We start from the raw sequence: 18,986 nt of genomic DNA, 5'->3' as shown, positions 1-18,986 counted from the left end.
AGTCGTGGCAGTACTCTATATTTAGTATACCCTCTGCTTGTGCAGTAAATACCAATGACAACAGACAACATGCAGTCACTCTGTCAGTTCAGTCAGGCTGCAGCCCCCTCTGCCCATCCGCCCACCCCACGACAAGCCACAGTGCTCAGGAGTGCCAAAACCACACAGGTCGTTCTGCCTAGTCCGACCCTCTTGACTCTTACCTTTCTGACTTCTTACACTGCGGGGAGAGGCAGAGCTTAAGACTCCCTCCTGAGGGACCTTCAGGACAGGTAAGCCAATACTTGGGCTCTCCACAGGTGGGCTGTCTAAGTCTAATGGGACACTTGCACTTGAAACCAAGCATGATTCTCAGTAACACCAAATGTTTGCTTTTTCTACATTGTCCTGTAAATCACCCAGATTTATTTTTTGTAATATTTTTCTTAATTTCTTTGTTCATGTTTTTGATTAATATCCTGATATTTAACTTCTGTCCTATTGCTTGACATATATAAGAAAGGAATATCCTTGCAGCAGCAAGTATGCACAAGCCGCAAAACATGTCTGATATTACTCTGAAATCGAAATCCTGAAGTTGATTTTCTGTCGCTAAATTTAAACTTTGCAAACTTGCGGCACCTCTTCTGCCATGGAACAAGTTTTAATCCAAATGGTGGAGTGAACAGGCTCCATAACTTGCTGTGAAACACTTTTTTGTTCCAGCTGGACACTTTATGAAAATATCGGGATAAAACAGTTGGATTGTGCGCTCCATTTCAAACTTTCCACTGTGCTATTTCATGCTCTGTCTCATGTGTATGCTCTGTCTGCACCATGGTCCCTTTCTGTGTCCTTTCAGCCCACTTGTTTAATTTCAAACATATTGATTCCAAGAACCCTGACACAGCTGGTTGCCATGTCTGAAGAGCATGTGCTTGCCGTTTAACCGCCCAAGGTTATTTAAAGGGATGTGCTAACTTTACCCTTTTCACTGCCCCAATAAATTCTGTCTGCTTCAGTGCGTCTTTGTGTGAGATGTGTGTGGTCAATGTTGGCCAATCGATGGTGAACATGCTGCTGTGTTGTCTTGCTTTTGTGTCTTCTTGTATGTTTGAACAGGCTGTACTGATGTGAGCTGTCTCCTGTGACTTCTTTCTTTGCTCATGGTCTCCCCAGGGGCAGCCATGTCACAATTCTCCACCATGACGACCAGGGAGAGGCAAATGCAGGCCGCAGCAATCTGCAGGGAGGTTCAAGCCCTGGAAGGTAGCCGTATCATTTACTCTTCACTTCCTTGCATCCTAATCCCTGCGTGATCTCGGTTTCTCTCTCTTTCTCTTGTTGCATCGTTCCCCTGCTTCTGTTTGATTCTCACCTTCTCTTCTACTCCTCACATCCGGCTCCTTTCATCCCTTTGATTTAACACCATAACTTAGAGTACACATTTTTATTCTCAGGAGTATTAGTTTTACTGTAAACGCCAGCTCACCCTGTTTGACACACACACATGCTCTGGACCCTGCCAGATTCACTTTAAAGAAGGTATGAGCCCGCCATATGCCAGGGGAGCAGTAGCCAACCCTCCCTTCTATGACCCTGTCTATAAATACGCAAATGAATACTTTTATGGGCCAAAGTAACTAATCCCTTTGTCGTTGTCCTTTGAACAAGCTATTTCAGGGCGAGGACAACTGCGTTTCCTGGGATAGGGAGGTCCTGAAGGCTACTGACAGCTGAGAGATATTCTGGCAAATTATGCGACTCACACTTGGATATAGGCCGGTGACATCTCCATGATCAGCATGCAGTAGCTAGCACGCAGCGCTAACCACAAAAACAAGCACCAGGCATGAGTGGATTACGAGGAGAGATAATTCCTCGTTCATCATATTGGCAGGAATACCAAGTCAGCAATCCATGTAGAGAGCTTTTTTTTTCTTCTTCTTTGCAGCAGGGTTTTTATGCTTGTGTGAATATAATTTGTGTCCAACAAGGTTTGATTGGAGGGAGAAGAGGAAATCAGATCAGTTTTTAAAAGAATAATTTGTGTTCACAAGCTCTTCAGTCGCAGGAGTCCCTGTAAGCATTAGTCACATAGCTGAAAAATAGATGGTAGGTCTTCACTTTTTGTCTCCTGTGTCCAGATGTAGAGATGGATCTTGGGAAGAAAGTGAACATGCCTAAGGACATCATGCTGGAGGAGCTATCCTTGGCCTCGAATCGGGGCTCTCGTCTCTTCAAAATGCGCCAGAGACGCTCAGAAAAGTACACATTTGAGAGCATCCAGATTAAAAACAACAAGCCTCTCAATGTAAGCAGACACTCAGATGCATCATCACTCGTCATGAAACACATACACTGGAAAGGAATTACATCATCCCAATTAGCCCAAATGTTGTCTGTATTTTTGTTATGGGTGTATGGGTTAGCTTAGTTTAGATTTGTTTAGCGTAAGCCTTGAATCAGGGGAAGCGGCTATCCTGACAAATAATTACAATTCCTGATATCAAATCATAAGGCGTTATGTGCACCAAAAAAGCTAGAGCCTAAAAGCCACAGTTAGCTTAGCTTAGCTTGGAGGGAAATTGCCAGCAACTAAGTGAATAACATATTTCCCAGGATAGCTATGCTCAGAAAAACTCACTAGGCATAATGCCTTCTGCAAAGCTATTGTCTGCAGGCTACATGTAGCTTATTTTAGGATGAAGACTGGGTTCAGGGGGGTGACAGCTAGCCTGGCTCCGTCAGTTCTCAGCAAGAAAGCAAATAATCACGGCCCAGTATGGCAAATTGACGCTCTTTGATTAAGGAGTTATTGTAGCTTTGTCACACTGCCAGAGTGTTTTACTTCCTAACACACAGTCATCCATTTGCACCACATATTTTCCCTCCATCACATTGAAAACATTCACACAATACCTTACATCCTGATGGAGTATATGTGGAAAAGATTAAGCACTTGAAGTGTTTATTTGACTCGTGCTGCAGACATGGTGTGGCGCAGTCGTTAAAGTTGTTCTGCTGGTCATAAGTAGCTTTATTAATGTCCCTTTTGTGTATGAATTGGCGATTTGCCAAGTCAGCGTTTTCTTTTCCCAGCAGTAAATCACTAATCCCAGCACTTATCTAAACTTGATCTGGTCACACATTAAACAATTTGTTTACCCAAGCCCTCAGTAAAATGAAATCAAGATAAAATAACCAAGTTTGTCTTTATTATATCTCAGTAATTAGCAACACTAGTGATATACTCTTCATTCAGTTGTGTCTTGCCTTTGTGTACTTTGAATTGCACCCTTTAAGTCTACAGATAAAATAGTTATTACGCTCGAGGGAAGTTTTTTCTCCTCATCTTTGAAGTGAGTGGGACTCGCATATCTCTGGTTTGTTTATTGCTCGAGGCAACGGAGGGATTTTGTTTCAAGTTGTCAACATTTCCTGAGGAAGTCCTGGAGTAAGTCATCATGAATATCTTTCAGAGGGATGAAAGCTGGCTGTCATGGCTGCAGTTTTATTTCTTCCCAGCCTCACAAAACAATGTCTCTAATGTTGAGGAAAGACACTTTCTCTGCCTGTTGTTGCCACAGGAAAACATGTAAAAAGGCAATCCAGGTTAAGTGCTTTGACTCCACATGAAAATAGCAGAGCTCTGCAGAGCTTCTCTGCCACTTTTCGATGTGCGTGCAAATCAAATTATCCATTTTGGTACAGTTAATATAAATATGTCAGCCGGAGTTTGGATGAAGCCATTTTTACCATCTGTAACAAACATAATCCAATATGCAACGAGATACCAAATTAGGGATAGGCAGTCTCACCATATTGTCCATTGAATTGCTGTAATTGCAGTTTGCACACTTGTCAATGAAATTATATATTTTTTATGACAATATGATTGGACTAATCTTTTCAGGCCAGAGTCTGAGCATTGTTTTTTTAGCTCACATTCTTCGGCAGCAGATAGTTTGCCTATTCTTGCCTGTTTTTAAACATTATAGATTTCAAAGCTAGTCTGTAAAGCTGCCACAAAGAATACTTTGCAATGATGTAAACGACTTTATGTAGGATAAATGCAGTAGTATTGACACATGTGCAGTCGTACTTTGATCTGCAGTTCACCTCCTAAAGCATTTTTTATTTTGATGTTTAGCTACATTGAGAAGGCTTTGGTAAACCCTCACGTGCCGTACAGACTTTAGCAGGTTACTGTTCTGCAAAGTGGAGCATGACACAGCTCATCTTCCATATTTCAGTAAGGAGGTGGATGAGACAAAAACAGACCCACATCAAGACTCCAACTGGATGCCTACTTAGTTTGTTGATTTACTGTTTGCTAAAAAATCACAAATGTGAATAAAAGAGGCCAAAATGAACGAATGCAGGATTGAAGTGCTCAGAAAAACAAAATGAATAGATTTCAAAGACAATTGGGCAGCTCCTCTGCTTTGGATGTTCAAAAGCTTCTCTCCCCTTCGTCAAGAACTCACTTTTCGTCCTAAGGCATGCCAAAGTTTTTGCAGCTTTTCTTTTAAAATCAACTCACTCACTATGATCTTTCTTTTAGGACACAATGGTCTCTCAAATTGAAAACGGGAATGCAGGAGACTGTCCCGTTGCTGAGAACAACTTGGAAGCAGAACAAACACCACCAGATTCAAGAGTAGAGCCAAATCCTGAAAGTATCGCCCCTGGTATGTAACACTTGTGATACAATGTACCAATTTACTGGAAGACAATACATTTTAGGGATGTAATGAAGTCTGAAATAACCAACCAGTTTAACTCACTGACCTCACTTAGGCTCTGCTTCTGCTTGTTTTTGGTATAAACCAATAGATTTAATGTACGATACAACTCAAAAGAAATGGCCCTGCTCCTGCTGGATGTGCTGTGTTTTGATAAGGTTTCAACTGCTTCTCATTGTTTGTGCTCACGCAGGCTTTGATCATGTAGGGAAACATTTGTCTCTTGCCTGGAATCTGCTGGCCTCGGGCAGAAAATGATTACACATTTCTACTCAACCGTCTCTCTGCCTGTCTCCTCTCTTCCTCTGTCTTTAAATCTTCATCCCATACCTACCCATTTTATCTTATTCCCCACCTGTTGTTTTTTTTCTTTACAAGTCTTTGTCACAATCAGCTCTGGCCATCGTTCCCAAAAATTGTTGACTTTTACCCACGGAAAGAATTTCCTGTTTGCCTCTTGTGCCACTGATACCATCAGCTTAGCACTCACATCCTCCCTCATGTCTTAATTCTGCCCGTCTGACACAAAACCGACGCTGGTTTAGGGATGAGCATACGTCTGAGCAAGGGGTGGGGTGTTATTTTTGGAGCTCTGGACCGGACACCACCCTTCAGTGTCTGAATGATGTCACTCCAGCTGTAGCAGGAATCAGGCCAAAGTGCGTTTGGTATTAAATGGTAAGAAGCCTTAAAATAGTGCACTCGTCCACTCAGGAGTGCAAGTTCGACGTCCCTGCACTTGGAGCAAGTGATGTTTTACCAGGTTAAGGTTATATACATTGAAGACTTATATCAAAGGTCTTTATTGCTTATTATTTGCAAGATTAAATGATGAAGATGTAGAGAGGTTAAGCTTAACAATGCAATAATTTTGAAACTTTCGATTAATGAAGTTTGTATTTTGTATAGCATTAAAAAATATCAAATATATCTGTCTTTATAAGACTATGTTTCTAAATGTTGCCACATTTGAATGTTTTAGTAAACCCCTTCATGTGCAAAAAGCCAGGCTCTCTTTCTGTCCTTTTAAGTGCTTTTTGGAATCCCTCTTTCATCTCCACACAGAACTGGGTGTGCTACAGTCCTGTGTGGAAGAATGTCAACTCAGCCAAACATCCAACCACGCAAACAATATTCCACTTGCTTCCGGAAAAATCTTTTACACAATGTTTTGTAATAGATAGAGAAAAAAAAAACTGTCCGCAGGTCTGTTTGGTCTCTCCTGCTTCCTCCTCAGGGCAGAACATAAACTCAGGAAGGGGGATTGTTCATTGTGAGAGGTTAGGACGTGACACGATGCCCTGTGTTATGTAACGCCTGAGCTTGCAAGCCCCCCCTGAGTGAAGCGCTGGGTTTGAAGGATAGTGCTTTGGAAAGGCCTCTCCCATCAACACACATGGAGTAAGCGGGGAGACATGTATGCAGGCATCCACATTCTCAGGAACACAGGGAAGCTGTCCCTTAATTTGCTTAGCTGTGAACATTAATAAGGGATAAGGGGCTCAAGAAAAAAACAAGTGGAAGGTCATGTTGTTTTGCCTCCTCAGTCTGCTTTAAATGAGTTACACACTGTATAAATAATAACATTTTTAGTGATACATCATACTTTATTTATCAGTTTGAGCAATGTAATTTTCTTATGGATTTTGTGTTTTGTTTTTGTTTTTCTCTCTTTTTGATTCCTCATTTATTTTCTCTCTCCTACTCACACTAAACACTAACACAACACATTGTTTCAAACAAAGTTCTGTGTATTTTTACTAAAAATGACCATATAATCAAGAAAATGTTTTTTGGATATCATGTAATACTTCTTCCTGAAAATCTCCAGATAGGTATAACACCTCATGATCGAGATCGTGATACGTCATAATTGTCTGTCTAAATATTTCTAAATTTTCATACCCTGTTTTACTTTCTAGCATAAAGACCTTAAAAGCAGACTAGCTTTTGCAAAAATGTATTCAACACAGAAAAGGTTATTTTCAATCTCTGTCTGTTTTGTAAACCCTTCCAGGGTATGGAAGTCCTTTGAAAGAAATCCCTCCAGAGAAGTTTAACAGCACAGCTGTGCCAAAGTCCTACCACTCACCCTGGGAGCAAGCCATCATCAGCGACCCAGCCTTGGCTGACACTATCGTCACCTGCATGCCTGCGCCTGAGCCGCGACCAGACCTACCAGGGTACAAAAGTTTCAACAGGTAACTAACAACCTTACAGGTGAACAGCAACTCAACAATGAAATGAAACTGGTTAAAAATGACAAATTCAGAGAAACAACAGTGAGAAATTGTTATGAGTAATGAGTCAATGTATCTTTTTATTGCTTTCAAATTTCAATAAATAAAAGGTAAAGTTGCATTTCCAGCCACAGTGAGAACACTTTGATTCTGTTGCATGCAGGGTGGCAACTCCGTTTGGTGGCTTCAACAAAGGACCCAAACCTGCTTCCATCAAGCCTTTAAAGTTGGAACCCCTTCCCGACCAGCCCGAGCTCCAGGCAGACACAGACGTCAATCGACCCTCCTTTAACAGATCTGCTCTGGGGTGGGTGTCAGCGGGAGATCCAGTCTCTCTCCCAACTGTTTCTGTTGAGCCTGTGCTCATCCCTGAGTCAGATGACCTATAGACCTCTAACAAGGTCATTGGGAGATGATGTCTACTAGTTTGACAACAGGGAGATGATGTCTACTAGTTTGTTAAGACAACAGAGGTTACACTGAGAGAGGTGGTTTCAGTCAGAGCAAAGCCAGGGGCACAGAAAGGGTCCCGTCTGGCCTTGCAGGTTCAAGTTAAAATGTTTGCAGATGATTCTTTAGTTTTCAGGGATGTTAAGTTTTGCACTGAATGATCACCCTGTACAGAAGGCAGTCACACCAATGGAAGAAATGGAATTTGATGTATATTAATGTGCATAATAATATTTTATCTCGCAGCACCAATGTTTTTGCCAAATAAAATGGTGTGGATTGCACAATGTCCAAGTTATTTTCACATTTTTCATGCTTGAATTTCATTTTCTGCCTCTAGAATTGTTGATGAAATTTGAAATGCCTCAGTTTTTGGGGACGTAGATGCAAATCTGTTATATATTCCATAACAGGCCCCCCTGGTCATGATTTCACAGTGAGTTGGTCTGAAGGCTCACTTGAGTGAATGATGCTTCTCCTGCTTGTTCTTGTCATATGCAAAGCATAGCATCGTGTGAGAGGCCAAAGATACATGTGAGCCACTGTAACACGCCTCAAGGTTACACTGCCTGACAAATCAGATCTACTTCACTGACACGAGCTGCTTGACTGATGTGTTTCTCACCTTTTGGCAATGCCCAGGCGATAGAATGGGATTGATGGGAGAACGGCTTGATGAGCTGTGGACACTCATCTGTCTGTGTATTTATTACTACAACACTTAGGTATTTATCTCAGAGATAACAGGCTGAAGCTAACAGATCAGACTGATTGATAGTTACCAGCAGACTTTTCAATTGGAGTACAGCTGGTTACCCATGTTAGCTCTGCCTAAAGAAGAGCAAATTCCATAATACTTTTTAGCCATTTCAAGTTTCTGAGTAGACAAAATCACATAATTTACAATTTAGGACATATCTAGATGAGAAATATGTCATGTTGTACTGCATGCAGCTGTAGCCAGTATCATCAAGCTAACGTGCTAGCTGAGTCTGAAAACAATAGTTTGCATACACATTTCTTATTTAGTATTTCCCTAAATGTAATAATTGTAAAACATTTTGCAGCAGTTTATAAAACCAATGTGTCTTATGTGGAACACTTTTCCTATTTTATGCCCATTTATGTCAACATGCAACTAGGCTGAATAAAAAAAATCTTGAAACCACAAATTAAACATGTTTGACCTGTTAAAGGCTTTATATGCGATTTTTCACACTTAAACACAATATAAATCAAGTATATCCTCTGAAAATAATTCTGTGAGTAATGACTGTCTACAATGGATGTAACACCCGAGTCCCACTGTCTGTGATGCTTTCCGAGTTTTCCGAGTCATGTTTTCAGTTTGTTTACATCGCCAGGATGGCCGGTTGACTCCTCCCCTCGCGAATAAAAGTTGTTTAATTGAGGGACTAGAGAAAAGAAGAATAACATACTGTACTCACTGCTTAACTGCGTTTCTAGATCACGCTCATTTCGGGTAAATTAACATGCAGTGTGAAGATATGAGCATAATAAAGATCGCTAGCATTAGCATGCTAACACAACAATGCACCACGAGTTGTTTTGGTTTCATGCTAGGCGACATCTGCTGGATCAAAAAATGGCATATAAAGCCTTTAAAGAATTAGGTTGTTTCAGGTTTCTTTGGGTGTGGAATTCCATAAATTCATATATTTTTTAATAGTATACGTACACCTATATTGAGATAAGTAAGTTGTAAGTATGGTTAGTAAACATTGCGGTAAAGAAAGTACTTTTCTGCTTATAATATGGTATATGGTCAGTTCTTTAAATCAAGATATGAGTCTATTTTCAGGAAATCTTTTAAAGTTTACATCAACAAATATGACTACTTTCTGTCTGCGATAGAACAGTGTAATATTATACAGTATATAATCAAAAATAAAGCATTTACATCAGCATGTTAGTTTTTTCAGGCCTTTCTTTTTACTTTAACCTTCAGTACTGTAGACGAGAAAAATAGCAATAAAGCTTTAAATAAAAATGACTTTTTTTATAGTAGCTAAACTTTTGATGAAACTGCAAAACTTTCAATACATTACCAAGAAAGCGAGTGAGATGAGGGATTGTTGTTGGTTTGATAAGTCAGTGAATAACAATTCACAGACTGCAACGTTACTGATGTCTGTTCTGTCTCCGAATCAATCAAATTCCTTCCAGATTTCCTTCATGCATGTGTCTCAATCCAGCTTCAGCACCACCAAAGATGATTTGGCCACTCCCTTTTTTGGGCCCTATTGAACTACCTCTACAGGAAGCTGTGTGCAGCCTCCGACAGTGCCAGCAGCTTTGCCAAGTACCACAGTAAATATTGAGCAGTGTTTATCAAGGGCAGGAATGAACTCTCTTTGAACTTTGATTGTAGCCATTATCAAAATGTAGCAACGGAAATATTATTGGCAGCAGACTGAAGGCTGGGGGGGAGGGGAGCCAGACTGTTCGATTATTAGTCTCTAAATGTAACCAGTTTCCCCTCAGGCGTGTTAGCTCTGGCATGAGATGGCACAGCAGGCACTGGGCAATGAATAATAGACTGTGTTGTACAGTTTGCTCTGGACAATATGGTGGCTTAGTGATTAGAACGACTGTCCTATACTGAGAGTTACTTGCAGAAGTGGAATCTTTTACATTTTGATGCAAGAGAATAAACCTGTCATGCTTAATGGATAAGAGCATCAGAGAATTGAGTTGATAGCATGCTGGAGACTGTGGGAAATCAAATGGGGACCTTTTTAGTGAGAGAGAAACAGCACACAAACACTTGATAGGAATCTTAGAGTGGAGTGACGTCTTGTTATGTAATAGCATTCCTGATAAGATGAGAACATGTTGTTTTTTTTGTGTTCAACAGGTGCGACGAAGTGAGACAAAACTTCACATTGGACATTATGATATGTTTTCACTCTGACCCCGCTGGGTCTAAAACAGAGCATCTGGCCTTTATCAGCACTTAACAATGAACTCTGCTGCTGTTGCAGTCCCAGTCATGTCTTAAAGCTGATCTCCCTGGGGTTTCCATCTGCAAACACAGCACCGAACGTTAGTGAGTGTGCAGCATGCTGCTGACACAGACAACTGCTAAAAGGTTGAGCCACATGACCGGCCAATAACCCAGGGGGATTTCTTTAAATGTGCATGTGTTGTGAAGGAAAAAAGTGCAAGGGCACCGAGTTGTACCTAGAGGGAGACATATGGTTCTCTGAAAGGCATACTGGAACACTTCTGAGGAGTTAGATCATAGGTGGAATATTTGGATTATATTTGTAATATTGTGTAGCAGTGACTTTTTAATAATTTTAGTTCATGTGTTTTCATGTTTGATGACACAATGCTTGATGGACATGCACAGCAGGTGTTCATTCTCACAGAAAAGTGCAAAGCCAAATGGGATTATAAAGCATCCCAGGGGTCAATGGGGCGGTGTTGGGTTGCGATGAGGTGGGTCAAAAGGGGACGTGGCACGCATACCACTCGTGCAACACGGTAAAGTGACGCAATGGGGGTGAAGTATGTTACGTGCTGAGAAAATGTTCAATCCATCAAGTGTCAGCAGGTTGTGTGAGGGTGGATGCCTTGTTCATTCACAAACACTGATGGGATGTTGTGTGTAAGCTTGTGTGGAATACTTTCATTACGACTCATCTTCCTTATCAAATAGATACAGAACGATACAAATTGGTTAAAAAGGCTAACAATGAAAAAATATATTACTGGAGGAACTACATTTGGCAAAGGTGCTATACACTAAGCTAGTAATTAGCTTGTTTGGACAAATGAACATTCAAGTCTGTGTTCCTGTTTATTTGCAAAAGCCCTCGAGACCAATTAGAGCTGTGTTTTCTCAAAGTAATCCAGCTTATGACTTTAACCTCAAGGGAAACATCTATACTCTTGACTCGTCAATATACTGTATGTTCCTCTCTCCTCTGTTTAGTTGCTAGTCTGTAAATAATTATTAACTCACAACATCGCTAAGCAAACAAACTGGAGCACTGAGGCCTTCAGATGACAAGTGAAATGCTCTTTTCTCATCTTATATAGCTGGAAAAGTGAGGAATATAGCTTTAATTGTGGAGAAAAGGGAGGGAAAAGCCCATTTAGGATGATGCGGCTGTGGAAAGAATAACTATTGTACCTTATCTTAGTCAATAAAGGGTATTACTTTCCTTCAGACAGCTCTGAGGGCAGTAGCATGCTTTTTCTGTGGGCTGCAACTACCACGGATACGGCAAACACAGCAGTGAAATATATCACAGTCACCCCTTTGGCTGCGCTCCAGAATTAATGTAACATGGTCAACTGCCAAAAAATGATGCTTATGTCATCCACTTTTCTGCAGTAAAACAATGAGTGCAGTGCTACTCGTGGGGTTATAGAGGGAAGGTAAATTACTACAAATGGATAGAGAGTCAAATAAATGCACAGAGAAGGGTCTTTACTCTTGAATGGACATATTTTCTTCCTTCCTTCTGTGCCGTGTTATGAAGAGACCCACGCTGGGGTATCATGCTGTGTCTGTGGTAATGCTAAGTCATCATGATAGAACAAAAAATACCTTCCCGGTGAATAATATATATGATGTAGGAAGTATAGGAAGATTTTTTTTGGTAGTTGTGATTCCTTGAACCATGTATTCTGCAGATCCTTATTTGAAAATTCAAAAACAGGTGTACTGACTCAACTGTTCCAGAGAAACTTTAGGAGCAGTTTCATTCCCCCCCCCCCCAAAAAAAACCTCATTATAACCGGATTATAATCCCACTTTAAATATAGCACAGGTCGCATTGGAGGCGTTGCCCTCCGTGGCCCCTATTGTGGCATTCGAGCATGTCTAATCTCTTATATAACAAGGGGGCATTCACAACTGTGTGGTTCCTCATTAGTAGTAATTCGATAGCAACACAGCAAGTGATGTTCACAGAAAAAGAAAACATGACAAGCTTTGCTTTGTTAAGTCGATCCACCCATTTTTTTTGCAGAAGGGACATGAAGGTGTTTAAAGTGAAGTTGAGCAACCTTGATTGAAAATCTCACAGTTTGAACTCAGTCACAAAGGTGCCAAATGTGTCCTCACATTACTTTCTATTAGTTCAAGCTGTTCCATTTGAATTATCTGGATTTCCCATGATAGCACAAACATCCAGGTTTGCACACAATGCACACAAACTAGGGTGTTATTATTACACTGAGACAGCAAGCAAGCAGATGAAGATACATTTTAACCTTGCACTGAAGCATTTTTTAAAATATTTATCTTGTAGCAAAATATTTTTTAGGTTAATATAATTCAACCTTTTATTAATTCCCAGTCTCCTTCCAGAAAATGTTGGAAAGTTGATTTGTGCTTTATGATTTACCAGTTTAACTTGGATTTTGACTTTTCACTTGGCCTCATAAAGTCCCTACAGCACAATTCTTTTTTAAATGTGCTTTTTGAATTGCTGCCCCCTTTTCTCTTTGTATCTCAGGGCAGTAGAGTACAGTAAGTATGGATTGAAAAGCCAGACAAGCACGCTAAAAATACCCCCCCTTCAAATGGAATTTAGCTGCCCAGTGACCCAATCAGGATCATCAATGAATCTATCAATCACACAAGAAAAACATCAGCAATCTGTTGGCTGCACAAAATAAACCCTATCACATTAAAAGTCAACTTGATTGCTTAGGTTGATCTGTACTAGTGTACTAAGGAAGGGTGCAGGTGTCATCTGAGCTCTGTTTATCCACTGTGTTCAGCAGATCTTGTGCTGTTCATTGGGGCTTTCTCAAGGTGAGAAGTCAGGGCAATGGCACCAGCTCTCTGCGGGACGTTTACTGTGTGCCCTGTCTCCTTGCAGAGCTGGCAAAGTCTCGCTAATTAATCTTAAATTAAAAATGCCCTTCACAGTAGGATGCAACTTGTGAGAGATGAGTGGTTTGCTGTGCCATTAGATTTGAGTTTAAGGACAATTTAACTGCACACACAAATAAGCGATAAGTTAAAGGAAGTACATGTACCAAGAGGCACAAATGAATAAAGCATACATCAGAAAAGGTAGGAGATCCTATATCCTGCTGTAGTCATTCAAAGTGCATGCCAGCCAGGCAATGGAGTGTCAGTGCAATGATACAGTCAGATTTAGACTTTTGGCTCCGGGTGAAGCAGCAGCAGCAGTGCTGACGGGGCACATATTCAGTGGCTGGATCGCAAGCTGTCCACCAAGGTCAGAAAAGAAAAGTTTACATTTGCGGAGCTTGTTAAAGAACTGATCTGTTTGAGCTGTCTGATCCATAATTTATAGAGGGGGTGTAAGATATGCAGTGGCAACTCTTCAAAGCCAGGAGGCCTGCAGCCAGGCTGGGAATGTCCAACATCATAAAGGGTATCTTCTCTATCTAGCTTACTGATAACCAAATATTTGTTTGCCTTAGAAAGTCTAAGAAGTCTAAAAAGTTACGCAAAGCCACAAACATTAACATCAAGCTTTAAGGATGGCTCAAGAGATGCATGGTTATTTAATTTCCTGTATTATATACACACATTAAGGGGTTAAAAGGTAATTTAAGGATTTTACACCAGGATCATTAAGCACACATCACTCAAACTGATTATTATTGCACTCTTGAATTTTTTTACATTTTAAAAGGAAGCATTATATGTCCCTTGAGGAAATGTGCAGAGAGAGAAAAGGCATTGTCTCCTCAATGGGCCCTTTCAAGTACTTCCTGGGGAAAGGCTGGACCACGCTGATACATTGTGACCCCTCACCGCACACTCGATCACCGGCAACAGTTTCCTCAGCTTTGAGGATGGAGCTGATTTTTTAGAAAGCACATCATTTAGTTCCTTGTAGGAACATGTAGTCAATTAAAACATGTAATTGGCTGATTTGGTGTTTAAAGCAACTCTCATATAAACATGCAGCCCAAAGTGCTTCACGGAACAAAAAGAAAAAGGAAAATAAGAACACAATTTTAAAAAAAGATGGGAAAATCTGCAAGACCTAAAAAATTACAACAGTAAAAACAATTCTTTTAAAAATCAATAAAGAAAAATAGACAAAACTAGCAGCATGCATACGAAGACACAGCTAAAACTCTGTTTCCAGTTATTATAAAAATGAATACAAATTAAAACAATTTCCAGAAGGCTTATTTATGAATAAGTAAACATGCTATTTTCAGTAGATGATTTTGGAAATCTATATTTTTTAAATTATATTGTATGCACTCACAATAATATATCCCATATTATATGCCCTCTTGTGGAGGCAATCCAAACTACTTATTTTAATTGATGTCATTTTTCAATATAAAAACGTCTCAGCATGCTGGGAGACTTGAAACATGATAGGGCTGTTACACAGAGTAGTTCCCCTGCTTCAAACAAGGGGAGAAAAGATTTAATTGTACAACTCTCTGGTTGCTTTCTTTATATAACAGGATCAGGCAGATGGTGTTTGGGTAACAAGAGCCTTACATCACTTTCCTCTGCTCTCACTTGTTCCTAATCACTACTCGTATAATTGTCGTCACATTTTTGGGGTGTTACCATGCCAGCGGAGGTATAACGACTCCGAAAGAAGCAGGTGTAATCATTGCCAACTTTGCAACTGCAATGCACACTTTCTTTGCATACGTACGCATGCAGGTATTATATTAGTAGAAGGTGGTTTTGTTTGCTACATTTTGCACCTTGGAAGCAGAAAACAGTCAAGGAAGTGTTGTATCCAAATGTATTTTAATTGATTTTACGGCTTTTTGTAAAAGGAGAAACTACATTTTTACACTTTTGAAGTATTTTAAAAGATGCAACATTGCAAAGAGGGAGTTGTAAACAAACAGTACACGTTGCAATGGGCTGCAAACCCCTGCACCACGGAGCAACATTTGCAGAGCCTGCCAGCAGAGTTGGCGCTCTGCAAATGTTGGGAGTGTGTGTCGGCGCGCTCCTCTGTATGTGTATGTGTTCGCTCGCGTTGGAGCTGTGGCAGCGGCGTACAGTAGCATGGCAGACTGCAGTAAATACACAGTTGAAGAGGCGGGGTTTGACATCTCAGCTCTGAAAACATCTCTAATCCAGTATTTCAGGTGCCGAAGTCGACCGAGCGACTATTGCTCACTACCGCCGCGCATCAGCGAACTGCTGCAGAACCGCACAACACTACGCACGCCTCTGAAGAAAAACCCGGAATATATCGCAAGTGGACGGAGACAGCTGCTGAGTCTGAAGAGGGATTGTAGAGGGGAAAGAAACACAACAAAAAGCCAGTGGGAGTGAAGTTTTTAGCGGCGTCAAGACCACACTTTGTTTCTGGTTGGCGTTGTAGTTTCCAACTTCTGTGTCAGCCCCTGAAGTAGATTTTAACCAGCTACTCCAACGACTCCTCAGCACCTCCCCCCGAAACTCAACACAAATACTTCAACTCTTTGAATACGGAGGGATATTACAGCACTCGGACTTATTCGCCTCTATTAGGTGAGTAACTCTTGCTTGAAGTTCGTCTCAAGCAGTTGTCGAAACTTTCCGAGTGTCTGTTTATGCAGTAGTAACATTTCGTAGGGCGGAAATGTAGCCTCACCTGGAAACTCAGGTAAGCCGGAAACCAGGTAGGCCTGGCTGTAGCAACCAAGTAGGTAATGAAGCTTTAGTTAGCATTTTTTTTAAACTTAGAAATTAGGTTCTTAAAGGTATTTAAAACTTAACGTGGACAGTGTTTCTGACGGCTGAAACTCGTTGTGACTTTAAATATTGTAAGTCGACTGTTGTCGCCTTGTTGACAGCTGGCAAGCTAAGTGTCTGTTTGTCATAAAATATTTATAATAGCCTAAAGAAAAGTGGGCTTAAACCTATTTATCTCGTAGACTATTTCGTTCTCCTCGACACAATAATATTGGTAAATCAGACATGTTTGAACTGTCCGATAAATATGTGTTTCAGGTAATTTTAGAGCTTAATGTTAATCAGCTTTCCTTATTTTTTATAGTGTAGTGTCACCTCAGGATAAACCAACAAGCACAGTCTGAGTTTACTGCCAAGTCTGCTCTCATGCTTTGGTGTGGACTTAGAGGGTTCAAATTGCGTCTCTTTTTTTTTCTGGAATATTTAGACGTAACATTCAGGTGCCTCTTTGCAAAAAAGGCTACATTTCCCGTGCACCCTTAGAGGAAACGGTTCTCCCACTTTAATTCATTCTCTGTGGTATTAGACCCTCAAGCACAGTGGTGATGATGATGATGATGATGAAGCAGTGAGATCATCAGCTCTATAAACATCATGCACACTCATCCTTTTGGTTGGTTGTGCAAGATTCGCTTCAAGTCTGAGATGGCCAAGTAAATGTTGAGGCATGCAGGAAAACCAGTTTTTCGCTGCAAGCCTTTAGTCATGTCTTTGTGGAAGAGCATGTCGAGCAAGAATACTTGGAATAGGCCTTTGTGTATTCTAGTTAGGATTTTTTCCCCCCTAATGAACTATGCCAACATTGTGGCAGGTGATTAAAAACATGACCTAGATTATTTTCTATTTCATGTTTTTTTAATTTTTTTAAAGTGGGTTAATTTATCCAGAGAACGATGAATATGTAAAAAAGGGACAGACATGTTGGTCATCAAACTTGCTATTAATTAGTTGCTGTCAAATGTGGAGCCGTTATGGGAGCAATCGTAAAAGAACGCAGAAGAGGATGTTATATTTCAATCAGGCTCTATTCAGGATGGGAAACCTGGAACATGTGCTTTTGTTCTCCCTCTTCCTCCCTTGGATGCAGTAAGGAATAATGGGTGACTCAGCTCGATGTGGGTGACCTGTTCTGTTTCACAGTCTTGAACGCGATGACCGTGTGCTGGAAGGTGGCGAGCTTTTGAGCAGGAAGCCCACGCAGGAAACGACCGCTGCATTGTTGCCTGAAGGCTTTAACCATGCCAGCAGTCCGTAGAGAATTTCACAGTCGAGTTTCACTATTAATTTAGGGTTCAAGCATGCAGGGTCACATTTTATTGCTCCGTCTCCTGCATGCGGAGGCTACTTGTGCTACGGCTTCGGTTGTATTTTTAGAGGTTTGTGTGTTTTACCCCTCATAGCCCCCAATTTAAAATAAACAGTCTGACAGGAGAATATAGGTGTTAAATAGTGAGACATTAGAACATGGTGTCCACAGTGAACAGGAAACAAATGAGTTCATGTCTAAATGTGTGACACCACTTTATAAAAAAAGCAGATGAAGTGGAAGTAAAGGTCTGAGTGGGAGATGTCAACAGTGATTAAAAGATGTGACTTCATTCCTGGTTACCATGAGTCAGACTTTTAAGAACTTTGCATGAATAAAGCTTTTTCCTCCCTCTAGGGTATCTGTGGCGAGGAAAATGTCAGTATTTGTCCACTTGTTAAGTTTTTTCATGTCATAGTTAATGATTGTTGATTAAATGAAGCATGATTCAACACAAGAGTAAAAATAAGGCAAGTGTACTCCTTACTGGAGTTGTGAGGCCTTTTAAAAATGCTGTTTATACAACAAATTGAATGCAAATTCCTTACCTTGCTCAGCATTTTTGCTCCATGCTTTAAGTTTTTCTTTTACACAAACTTTGGCACAACAGTACCCAAGAAAATTGAAGGAGTAGCAAATGAATCCTCATCTGTTTAAAACTAGTGTAAAGTATAATAATTTACAGAAAAGTTTATGTCTCTTATACTGTAGCAACAACCTTCTTTAGTACAAAATACAAGCTACTTTTGTTTTCAACCAGCATTTAAAGTTCAAGTTTGCATTAATAAAAAAAACAAACGTTTGTGTGGGCTGCTTAAGTGTGGGAGTGAAAAAGTTGTAAATAGTTTTTTTTTCCATTTTAGAGCTGACATTAGACCCAACATATGATTCAGTGTGATGTGTCTCTGATGTAATTTGTCTGCTTCTTCTTCGTATAAGAATGTCATCAAATAGTGTGACTCAAAATGTGAAAAAAGATGCAGCTTTTTTTAGTTTTTCGTGGAAGTTTGAGTTTCTGTGGAAACAGTCACTTAGACAGAAACAGTTACTCATACGTGAGTTGAGGAGTAACGGGGGAGAAGTGAACATATTTGGTTGCAAAGCGCATAGAGGATAATCCAGCGAAAATATATTGATCTGAGTTCAGGACAAAAAGAAGACTGTACCCTGTTGTATAATCCCAACAAAGGCCTCTTTGAATACATGAAATTCATTCTCTTTTTATGCTCTTCCCACGCTGTGTTTCTATTCTCACGTCTTTTAGACATTGAATTAGCGTGACTCAATTACCCGTAGATTGATTCGTCAGAGGCTCTTGGCATTACCTTACAGAAGAGATCAATTGAATCTTTCTTAATGAGGCTATCCATCAACAGATCACTAATAGATAAATTAGAGCATCCCACTCCCCATGCCTTCACACCAGCATGCCCACATCTTACTGACTCCTGACTACTGGCTGTCGTAGGTGCTGATGCACAACACACTCTTTGGCTGATTGATCCAAGATGCTAGCCTTAGCATTTCCGACGTGACAAGGAGGGAAAAGAGTCAGTCCTGGACTCTGCTCTGCA

At 40.5% G+C, this 18,986-nt stretch overlaps 2 protein-coding genes across 4 annotated transcripts in view; both read left to right on the top strand.

Annotated features, from left to right (window-relative positions):
* The first annotated feature begins 28 nt into the window (after positions 1-28).
* Positions 29-7,706, top strand: LOC132958542 (myozenin-2-like). Its single transcript, XM_061031453.1, has 6 exons — positions 29-272; positions 1,159-1,248; positions 2,127-2,293; positions 4,547-4,673; positions 6,745-6,928; positions 7,131-7,706. Exons 2-6 carry the CDS (start codon positions 1,167-1,169, stop codon positions 7,354-7,356), a joined length of 786 nt encoding a protein of 261 aa, XP_060887436.1. The 5' UTR covers positions 29-272; positions 1,159-1,166; the 3' UTR covers positions 7,357-7,706.
* A 7,662-nt stretch (positions 7,707-15,368) lies between these two features.
* LOC132958084 (inactive ubiquitin carboxyl-terminal hydrolase 53-like) overlaps positions 15,369-18,986 on the top strand; it is a 32,630-nt gene continuing 29,012 nt past the window's right edge. The window contains exon 1 of one of the 3 annotated variants that reach the window (XM_061030691.1): positions 15,369-15,902. The gene's annotated coding sequence lies outside the window, so the exon portion shown is untranslated. Of the gene's footprint in view, positions 16,018-18,986 lie in introns of all 3 variants that reach the window. The other 2 variants (XM_061030689.1, XM_061030690.1) reach the window with 2 other exon arrangements.

This window comes from Labrus mixtus, chromosome 23 (assembly GCF_963584025.1).
Source record: "Labrus mixtus chromosome 23, fLabMix1.1, whole genome shotgun sequence".
Lineage (NCBI taxonomy): Eukaryota > Metazoa > Chordata > Actinopteri > Labriformes > Labridae > Labrus > Labrus mixtus.
Note: the sequence above shows the minus strand (reverse complement) of the source record. Positions and strands in the feature narration are given on the sequence as shown.

Excerpts from the sequence above, each read along its gene's own strand:
- LOC132958542 (XM_061031453.1), top strand. The coding sequence starts at position 1,167 with ATGTCACAATTCTCCACCATGACGACCAGGGAGAGGCAAATGCAGGCC. Across the intron at positions 4,674-6,744 it reads TCCTGAAAGTATCGCCCCTG|GGTATGGAAGTCCTTTGAAA; the intron begins GTATGTAACACT and ends AAACCCTTCCAG. Across the intron at positions 6,929-7,130 it reads GGGTACAAAAGTTTCAACAG|GGTGGCAACTCCGTTTGGTG; the intron begins GTAACTAACAAC and ends TGTTGCATGCAG.